Here is an 11,242-nt window from a genome sequence, read left to right as displayed (position 1 = left end):
AGAGAATTTCCATTATGGGTGTAAACTAACGATGAATGAATTTCGAAAGTCATAAAGGAGATAATAGCTGAAAAAATACACATAATTTAGATACCTCTATACATTGCTATCATTTATCGATAACATCCTATTTGTTCTTGTGCTCCTTACACCTTTGTATTGAACATATATATACCCATGAACATAAATACATATATGTATGTTTCTTCCCCTTTATATGTGGGATTAGTTAATCTGTTATAGAAATAAGAAGTGCTAACCTGGGGAATTCTCATGCCCATCTGCTGTGTTACACAACAAACCTACCCGTAAACAGAACGAAAAGGAAAGATAATAGTACCGATGGTACACCTCTTTACGGAGAAAGAGAAAGTACTTAGCATTATATGCAGATTTCGATTAGAAGATTATTCATTAGGGATAAAAATTCCCTCTTTAAAATTACAGGATTGCTCATGACCTTCTTTCCCTATGCATATAAAAGGAAATAATGGATTGCTGAATTCGAACTGGTATAATATGGGTTCTAATTTTATATTGAACTTTAATAATATGTTGCATACAATTGAATGGGCTCCTATAGCGTCTAAATACGTCCATGCCTTTCTGTGGAAACTCATGAGTGCAATGGAAGACAAATATGCAGATTCAATCCCTACTGCCTCAGATAGTGGACCCTCGTGTTTATATGGCTCTGTATGTGGTTACCTTATTTTTCTGAATGTGTCCCTATGCCCCCTCCTTCCTGTCAGTGTTTCTTCTGATGCTTTGATAATCTCACCAGTATCCCCCAGCATGTTGCATTATTCCTGTGTATGTTTCTTCATGTTTCTGCACTTTTATAAGTGTCTTAATTCATATCGTAACCTGTTCGCCTATCGATCCCCATGCTGCATGGTGCCAGTGGATGCGCCTTCGGGTTGTATCATCCCCATAAGTTTGTTTTATCATTTTTTTGCACTTTTATGAGAGTATCTTTTCATGGTGCCCCTCTCCTATATATGCGTGTTTATGTGGCCAAATTTTGCGAACGTATTTTCATTTGGGGTAATTTCGCAAACTTCGTCTCCTGTCGGGTAACCTCTGTGAACGTGTCTTCATGTTGAATAATTTTTCCCGGACGTGGCATCATGTAGCTTAACCCTGCCAAAGTCCTCTCAGGTGGATCAATTTCTGGGGGATCCTCTCATGTATTATATCCATCGCCCGCATGCTATCCTGTTCCCCTCCATTATATATATTTTTCTATTTAATTTTTTCATGAGAATACACCTCTCTGCGCCATTTCCTTCAGGAAATCTTTTTGGAGGGTTTCTTTATGATGGCATCCCTCACAGCATCCTTATCAACATACGACTTCCCCTGGCATCTTTATGAAGATGCGTCTATCTGCTGCATTTCTATCACTATTTTCTGTGTCGTCTTTCCATGATGATGCTTTCTTTTCCTACATTTTTATGATGCTCTGCCTCGGGGTTATGGCGCTGTGTTCGTGTCACGTCAATGTGAGAGGTACTGTTTTGCCGCGGCACTCTGATGCCTTTTCACTGTATTGCAATTTTCTAAGGAGGCTTATATGTGTCATGTCATTCTAATAATGCTTCTTTTTGTTACATGTCTGCATAGCTACATCTTTCTTGTTGCATCAATATGAGGATGACTCTTTGTGTGGTATTCCGTTTAGGATAATATTTCTTGTTCGATTTTCCTGAAGTTTTGTCCTCTTATGCTGCGTCATTTTAATGTATCTTGCTTGTGGGACATCCTCTTTCCCATGATTGATTTGTCTGCGCTGTACTTTTAATATATTCTGCTGTTTTTCATTCTTTAGAGAGGGTTTTTTTTGCTGTGTCACTATTAGGATTCTTGTTTCCGCTGCATTCCTATTCTGATCATAGCTTTTTCTTCGGGTGGCCTCATGAGGTTCCTCGTGGCACTTCATGAGAATTTTTGCTGGTGTGGCATTATTCTTACGAAGATTCCTCTTATAACGTTATATTTATGATATCTTCTTCGTTGGCACCTTTATAAAGATGTTACTTCTTCTTACCATGTTACTGCGAAGAAATCTTTTTAGGAGTCTCTTCTCTTTATGAAGATCTTTCTTCTACGCGGCATTGTTTATGATGTTCTTTTCCCGCGACAGCATGAATATACTGTTCTGTGTCATTTGATTTATATTGATGCTGTCTCCTCTCGCGGCATCGTGAAGATTTTTCTCTTTGTTTCATATTTTCTACGATGATGTACCTTTTTCGCGGCATTGTGAAGATTTCCTTTCTTGTGTGATTTTCTCTATGAAGATGCCCTTTTTCCGAGGCAATGCTAAAATGCTGGTTCGTGTTTTATTTTCTTTATTGAGATGCTTTCTTCTCCTGATATCTTCAGGACGTTTCTTTGCCATACCCGTTTGAAGATTTTTCTTCGCCTCGATTATTCGTAAAAGGTCTCTTCAGGCCGCATCATTGTGAAGATGCCTTCTTGGCTGCATCCCCGTGGATATGTTGTATCGTATTTCATTCTTTTTTATTAGTATTTCTTCTTCGGCACCATTGTGATGGACCTTCCCTTTTGTTTTCTATGTGCAGCCATTATGAAGATATGGGCTTCTTTGGGCTATTTATCAGGATTGCCACCTAGGTTAAGTGTAGATATCATGGCCATACTGATTTGGTTGCATTAGCAAACAGGAATAATATATCGATGTGTGGAAGGGCACCTTTACTTCTGGTGTATTATTGCTCTAGAAGTGATGATTTTGATGGAGTACTATTAGGTGAATGGCAGTGTCACCTACATAACCCTGTTAATTAAAGAGCAGAGTTGTCTCAACGGTAAGGATCTTCTGGAGTGTTATTGTAGGGAGGCTATTCACGTGTTTGCAGTAATCATATGTTCAATGTACTGACATGCTTATCGTTCCGTTACATGAAGAGCACAAGCCCGCCTGGTGTTCTGTAGTTTGTAGAATAGTCATGGGCATTTCTAAGGATGAAGCAGCGCCGGGATGTATGTATAATACTATTATAGGAAAGGTATTGATCTCCATGTAGTAGTTTATGCGAAAGATTCAGAGTTCACGCCCCCATTATATGAGGGACATTATTCTATGAAGTGCATGCATATTCCAGTGAAAATATCGCCTGAAAATTATTTATGTGTCCAGATGTCTGATGGCTAGGAGAGCAGATGTTGCGATAGTACTGTTATATGAAGGTACTAATGGTTCAGCTATATGGAGGAGTTGGAGTGCTATTATACTGAAAGGACCATTACGTGCGAAGTGTTGTGTCGGGATGAGTACGATTATCCTTGGAGCACTATTATTGGAACAGGGCGAGTTTGCAAGGAGTATTCTTATATTAAGAGTACTTTTTTGAGAATAATACTCTTATTTGAAGAGAACTACTGTTATGTATGGACTGGTGTACCATGATGAGTAGAACTATCCCCCGAATAGCATCATGTGAAGTGTTTCGATATAATGTTAACGGCTCCATTATATGAAGCAGATGATTGTGCAAACGGTTTTAATTGCCTGGAATACTATTCTTTGAAGAATATTGCTACACCCGGAATACTATAATTTTAAGAGTACTTTTGTCTGTTTAGTATTAACATTCCAGGAGTGGTCTTATTAGTGAGGCACTATTCCTTGAAGTGCATGAATATTCCAGGAAAACTACTGCCTGAAAAGTACTTATGTGTATGCATTCTCAATGAGGAAAATTGCGGAATTCCTAATAGTACTGTTAGATGAATGTACTAACAGCTGAAATATACTTATATCTGCGGAGTCCTATTCTCTGAATACCACAGTAGCATAAGAGTAATGCATGCTGTGGAGCTATATTATGTAAGCCATATCACCTGTGCTTAGTATTCGTTTTTGTAAAGGACAGTTGAGCCAAGATTATGCCTGTTTCCGAAGCACGAATATTTGTAGGGTTTTTATATACAAGAATTGCTGTTATATACGGGACACTTTTCTATTAACCGTAAGAATATATAGGCAGTAGAATATAGTGAGCTAAAGGTATGTGTCCCGGATATTACTATAGGTCGGATGAAACATTAGACGTTTCGTTATTTGAATGAGACCATTATTCATACAGCAGTGATGTTTTCTCATTTCCGGTACCTTATTTTTAAAGCCATTAAAATCCCGGGTGTAATATAAGGACATAACAGTTTTATGAAGTCGTTTGATTTATCTGGAGTAACATTTTTTGAGAAAATGCGGTATCCTAAAAGTAGTATTATATGCAGAGTACTGTTCTCCCTCGAATATCATCGGTTTCGATAACATTAATGTTACGAGGATATCTTTGACAAGAGGCTACGAATATCCATAACATACGAGCCATTTTTCATATTAGGAAGAGCAGAAGGGAGAATTGAAGTAGAAGAAATGCCCAAAACGAAGTTTATGCATTGAAGGTACTGCGACATTGAGCAAAATTCTCCATTTCAAAACAAAAATAAATATATAGGGTAGAACCATTTAACTGCTTTAACACTATCAAAACACATAAATGTGAAGCTGGCAGGAAGCATGCAAGGGAGAACTAGCCCCATATAACCAAAAAGGACAAAAATAACCTAACAACTAAGAGTACCTAAAGTAATGTTGAAAGAGAACAAATGAACCCGCAGGAAAGCAAGGTGGACACGACAGAGGACACTTACGGTAACATATGAGGTGAGATATTCACCGGGCCCAATACCGCATCAAATAAGAAAGGAGATGATTGGCAACTTTCCTGTCTCAGAATACACGCGATTATTCGCGGTTAACGAGAAGGACATATAAGTACGAAATTTCTTACCTATATTAATTGGTGTTCTAAATTTTTCCCTGTTTGTATTGAGCGTTATTGTTTGAATTACAAACTCTACAATTTTATTTGTTGCCCTTGGATGTAATATGCTCTGATACCCTTTGTGATGTTATACATGAAAATATATAATGGTTTAAAATAGATTTATTTCTTCTTTGAAGTTTCAGAGGCTTCCTTAAGAGCTATTTTGCTTTTGTAAAAATATAACACACTTTCCGATGTAAATCCTGGAGGGGTTAAAACATTCAGCGTCTCTACACTTAGGGTAAAGGTGTCCCTTTTTGTCTTATCTCACATCGTAATCATAAGATATCTATGTTGACTGCATGGGTCACTACTGGTCAAAGGTCTGACATGAAAGTTGTTTTGTTACCTGTATATTATCTGATGCCTTGTTTTTGAATATAAGGCTTCCAATTCTTTGGATGGCATTACTCACATGACTTAGATTTTACTTTTTCGTATTCTTTTGGTGATTATAAGCGAACAGGCTATGAAAATAATTTCTTAAGTTTGAAAAGTCCGGAACCCTCCTATATATATCACTATTTGGGCAGTAAGGAGACTCATTGAAAATGAATCCATCCATTCATCCGCGCTTTTACTCATTTAATGTGTGGCTAAGTTGCGGCAGAGTGTTATATATAATTCCATGGTTCATGGTTTACCAATCGCGCGTAACCCATTTTGTCAAGAAAAGATGGCGAACAGGAACAAATTGTATATAATTTTAAAAGGGACGGATTTGACTCAGAGTGAAAGAAGAAGAAATTAGCAAGTATTCCTACATAAGCTGAAGCTTAAAGAAAAAGGGAAAGGAGAAGGCATTGTACAAAAACATATAAACATGCAAATCCTGCACATAAGCTTTGAGCGCACCAGCAGATGTGTGCAGAAGAAGAATAACACATTTACAAGAGTCACGCTACATTTAGGACAGGTACGAGAATTCTAATGTGACATGATTCTATGTTATTTTAAGGAATTATTGGCAGATTACATTCGAATCTGACTGAATTTATTCGGAAACGGCGACTATATTACTTTAAATTGAAAGTTTTCATCAGGACGAACTAAACCTCCACTACAATATATGTTCAAAGACGCCTCCTTGCCTATAATTCCAAATTTATTCTTCAGATCCGGCAGCGTACAGATACCCTTAAACGATAGAATATGCAATTAGTCATATCCCCGTGAAGTGCAAAATTTTAGGATGAGAAATAAGTGGACTCGACTTCTGTATTCATGGGCATTGTTGACAGCTATACTGGTGACATTCTGTCGTACGCTTCATGAGTTTTATCATGTGTTATACCTGACCCTACAGGTAAAGTATATTCTAAGCTCTCACACCCAGGATATCCTACGTTATGGTATCCTCAGAGTCCATGGAATACTATATATATCTATGAAATTGCAGCAGAGGACAGTTTTAGCTGTTCGCGTAACGATGTGCAATATCCCAAGTGTATCCATTCATCGAAATTTCCATCAGTGCCTGTCGTATGCATATGTTGTCATCATTATACGATCTAAGACTTCATAAATTGACACTTCCAGGGTGTAATTCATGTATTGAATGTATTCTTCTTTATTAAAAATTTATAATCATAAAAAATATATCCTATCTTTAATAAGTCACGTATTTATGGATTAAGCTGGAACAGCAATGTAAAGATGTTCCTGAGGCATATTATTCTCTTACCTATTTCCTTCAAGTGTTAGAGAATGATTATTCTCCTGTTTCATCTTTACGTTACCTCTGTTTCTGTTATTTTAACTTGTGACAGTCTCCTAATGTGTATGTTAATCACGGTCTGTTTCTTTCTTTCCAATTCATTGCATGACAGGAGCTGATATTACAAACACACTGCATACTATTATGGGTATAGTCAGAATTTGTATTATTTCCAGTTATTTTTTTATTCACATATCTCTCTTGGGTAATATTTAAAGTACATAAGTCCAAGGAAGGAATATCTGGAATTATACATCCTCTTCTTAAACAATGGAAAAGAGGGAACCTGATCTGTATGCTATAGCCAAATCCGTATTAGGAACTGCTGTCATAATAAATAATATAATTAGTTGTGTATAAGTGTATATATTATTATATCTCATATATTGTGAGACAATCTATTTATACAAGCAAGTACACAAGCATTCAGACATGGAAAAGGGAAAATTATATGGTACCGTAATCAATATATTACTTCAGGCTCATGAGGTTAAATATGATACACCATGACTATCACTCATTGTTTAATGAAATTATGAAATTGTTAACTAAGGAACCGAAATTTTCCGAATGTCCTATCATGAAACCACTTAATTCTTCAATACTGAGTGTATAAGACACCTGGAGCAGAATGGAAAAAATCAGGTAATTAGATTAATAACTTTACCGCTGTGACATTACTCTATAATCCAAACAGAAGCCTCACCAAGAGGGTTCCTGCAGAAGTCTTATAAATTATTGAAAAATATATACGAAAATCCCTTACTCCTTATGTATATTTATCGGCTAATAGTGCAATCACAAATATGAATCCTCTTATCTATGACGTACTTGCTTCAATCTTATAATGAATAAAAAAAGAAGTTTCTCATGATACATATATTACAACCCTCCCAATAATCATAACTGCAATAACACCTCTAAATGTTAATTATAGATATATTTAGGCCAAATCTTTATGTTGAATATTTTCTATATAAGGATGTGTAGGAACTAATTAGGACAACAGACTACTGCAGTAATAAATATGGAATTTATGAATTGAATTGACCGAAGCATGATCAAAAATGTTCCTATATTACAAGTTTCTGATTAAGGGGAAGCAAAAAGAGGTACGAAGCAGGGGGCAAGGTGGGTCTTTTACTGAATATATTAAGATTTTATAATATAATTAGAGGGGCTTAGTGAACGATTTCGGGGAACTCACACTTTATAAATAGTTAGGTGCTTTCTACTACCATTGAGCAGGCATCAGATCCTTTCATTTATTTGGTGATATATGATCTACGTTAGACTAATCTACTAATATAATAATCATTTGTGATAAATATAGTTATTCTTGGAATGACAGAACTCCGTAGATACCAAATTATGGAGCAGTACTCCTTATTAGATATGTAAGGTGCCACCAAGGGTATAATGCATTTTTTATAATCTTATCAGAAGTTAATTGAGACGAGTAAAATCTCCAGCAGCCAGATGTCAAGGAGTAGTAGATCTGGCAGTCAGAGAAATTAGGAGTAGTAATAAAAGTACTCCATAAAATTAAAAAGTGAAGTATATAGAATCAGAAGTTAGGAATAATGTAGTAGAATCCGAGCCTAATATAATCTAGGGATCATATGTACCAAATATTATCTTAAGTATATAGGTTCAGGAAGAATACCACGTCCTAAATGAGACCTACTAACGGCGTTTGTATTTAAGGGCCAATATATTAGTGAATAATGTCTTCTCTAATAATATTCAGAAGTAATATGATATTTAATGGTATCAGAATGCGACCAAATAGTACAAACAGCTAAACATTATGATATACCCCCACCAATTAGGAAGACATCAAGCAAAAATGTAATCTAAGCGGGAGAAAATCGTCTGAAGCTTGCCCGCCCTCAGGATCTAACAGGACAACACCACCAGAGGATGGGAGGAGCACGTTCCCAAAGGGCTGGAATGCTTCATTATTAATTTAAGGGGCGTTAAATATTAGGATACCAAGGGAAGGATGAAATTTGGGTTGATAAGACCACCTATTGTCTGCCTCACTCTAAAAGGAACTAGTAACAGGCGAAAAATATAACGGGCAAATGTCCAATACTTCCTGAGAGTTTCTACATATGATGTTAAACCTAGAAACCAGAGAAGAAAGCGAAGTATCAAACCACAAAACTCGGCACCGCCGGCCAAAGGGAGAGACAATACTTAAGAATCCGGGCAGAGAAGGAGCAATATAGGGAAGAAAACGGGCCTTAGAAAACTATGAATTGAATCCTGTAGGGGGACAAATGAACTCAAAAAGGAACAGGTAGGAAGTATGAATCTAAGCAAGTACAAAAAAGGAAAGGGACAGATGAGGATAAAAGGTATGAATGGATGAGTTGGGCTTACCAATGTATAATGTGAGAATCCTATCTCATGGGGGACTGCGGACCCAATTTAAAATAAAATACATGCAAAAATGAGCACACACCACCCCCAAGAGCCCATATTACAAATTAACAGTACTTCGAAACGAAAACCCAAGGAAAAAAAGACAAAGTAAGACAAAAATATAAGTCAGCAGGAAAGAACGGAACAGGCTTAACCCTAATTTGTGGACCCCTATCTCAAATGAGTCAAGCAGAAATGAAATAATTTCTTAACAGACATATGAAAGAGCCTCGAGAGAAAAACCAGAGTATAGATACTCCATTTAAGAACCCTACAGGGCTAAGAAACAACTATGACCCCTGTTATAACCCCAGAAGGGAAGTGCATAATCAAAACACAAGCGGGGAAATGGCAGAAGAGTGGCCTAGTCTCTAATAGGACTCTAGTTAGACCAAGAAATGAAAGGAAGAGTACCAAAAACCAATACCAAATAACAAGAGGAATCTCACCTCTAGTCAATCCTACCAATGGGAATAATACGCTAATCAAATCAAGAGGAGGGAAATGGAGTACTATAAGTTCTAGGAAACGGGAGCAAGGAACACAAATAATAACTCCACAGCAAACAAAAGTCTTGATAACCCCTCAATCCCAGTAGAGCTTATGGTATAACCATGCCACCATACCATAGACGTCCATGAAGGAAGATTAAACTAACCAATTAGGGAAAACTCTATAAAGGATGCTAAGCGAATCCATAGGCCCTACGGAAGAGAGCAACGTAGCAGATACAGCCTAGACCGAACCAGACATCAGGAAGAACCAACAGGATCAAGACACGAAGGGAGGAGCTGATAGAATCGCAATGAGGAGACTGGGGCCAAAAACAGGAACAATTCCCCACAACTCAATAATCAAGCGAGCAATGGCTAAGAAGATGAAACACGAGGTAGAGGGAAAGACAGTGAAGAAGAAACTGAACCCGAACAAATGATTGCTACCATTAAACCGGCTTATTATAGAGCAATCTAGAGATAACTTATCCAAGAAAGAGTATTCCCATTCGGAGAGAAAATAGAAGTCCCTAAGAACCGAACAGGAGTTCAACACATGTTGATAGAACAAATGGGGAAAAAATGAACACAGGAAAACCCCGAAGCTTTTTCCCCTAAGAAGAAGAGTAGTGAGAGAATAGAGAACTCCTCAAAAGAGTTCTGGGAGCCTCTACAGGAATCGAGTCCCCTAATTCTGTCCATGAAAAATCCAACATCAAGAAGAAGGAACCCCCAATATTTTCAATTTCCAAAAGATAATATTCTCAAATAGAAATTCATAGATGAAAACTTCTGGGCAGGCATAGGAGACGGAAAAGTATACATCTAAACAGGAAAACATCGTCAGTTAAACAAAGTGTTAAGGCCAGTCCAATCTAGGAATAACACATTATGGAAAAGTCTGACAGAAGATAAAGAAAAGGTAATAGTATTAATATAAAAACTTAATATGAATTAAGCCAAAGGGACCTCCTCAAAAGTCTAAGTAGAACACGTCACACAAAACCAGAAAACTTAGAAAATAAGTGGATCGAGCAAGGGACTGTCAGTATAAAGAACCTGCGGATGAATGGAAATATGGACTAAGGGCGATTCATTCCCTAAACTACCCAGCCGGCATCAGGAGAAGGCAGGACTCTAGAGAAATAGGTCTTTACCATCTAAGGACGAAAAGGTATCTGGCAAGGGGGAAACCGGCGATCAAATGCAGAGAAACTAATCGCAGTATTGAGCGGCTACAACTCAACCCCAGCGTCCAGGAAAAGTCCAGGCGAACGCACGAACGTAAGAAAAACTCCGAGAAGATACAGGAAAAGGGGGCTTAACTAAAAAGGCAAAATTCATGCACTATTAAGAAAATAGGGTTGGTCCTGGGAGTTTAGTGACACAAAACATATCCCTTGAAATCCACAGATCAGTGACCCCTCCCAAACAACCCAAAACCAAGTCTACTGGAAGACGATTACGCCTGAGCGCCGAATGCAACAATTTCCTTTACGAAAACTCAAGCCAAAAGCCAAAGAAAACAGAGGGGTCTGGATTAATAGTAGCTGCAAAATCCCCATAAAGTCTCTAGATTCCCAAACAAGTAACCAATAGGAACAATCTTCAACTTTGAACCAAGGAACTGTAGGAGACTGGGAAAGGTTTTCACCAAGGAATAACCTGGAGGGAGGATGTGAAGCAATAAGAAACCACAAGGCGGCGACAGGAACTGTAAGGGATAGCAAAACAAA

At 37.5% G+C, this 11,242-nt stretch overlaps 2 protein-coding genes across 2 annotated transcripts; one reads left to right on the top strand and one right to left on the bottom strand.

Moving 5' to 3' along the window:
• Positions 1-1,645: 1,645 nt before the first annotated feature.
• On the bottom strand, positions 1,646-1,942 carry C922_03467 (hypothetical protein; the record flags this gene model as incomplete). The annotated part of the gene is made up of 1 exon (XM_008819059.1): positions 1,646-1,942. The coding sequence occupies one exon, from the start codon at positions 1,940-1,942 to the stop codon at positions 1,646-1,648; it is 297 nt and encodes a 98-aa protein (XP_008817281.1).
• A 7,362-nt stretch (positions 1,943-9,304) lies between these two features.
• Positions 9,305-9,610, top strand: C922_03466 (hypothetical protein; the record flags this gene model as incomplete). Its single annotated transcript, XM_008819058.1, has 1 exon — positions 9,305-9,610. One exon carries the CDS (start codon positions 9,305-9,307, stop codon positions 9,608-9,610), a length of 306 nt encoding a protein of 101 aa, XP_008817280.1.
• Between the last annotated feature and the right edge of the window lie 1,632 nt (positions 9,611-11,242).

Source organism: Plasmodium inui (genome assembly GCF_000524495.1).
Source record: "Plasmodium inui San Antonio 1 unplaced genomic scaffold supercont1.14, whole genome shotgun sequence".
NCBI classification, from domain to species: domain Eukaryota; phylum Apicomplexa; class Aconoidasida; order Haemosporida; family Plasmodiidae; genus Plasmodium; species Plasmodium inui.
The sequence above is the reverse complement of the archived record's forward strand: the minus strand, read 5'-3'. Positions and strand labels throughout refer to the sequence as shown.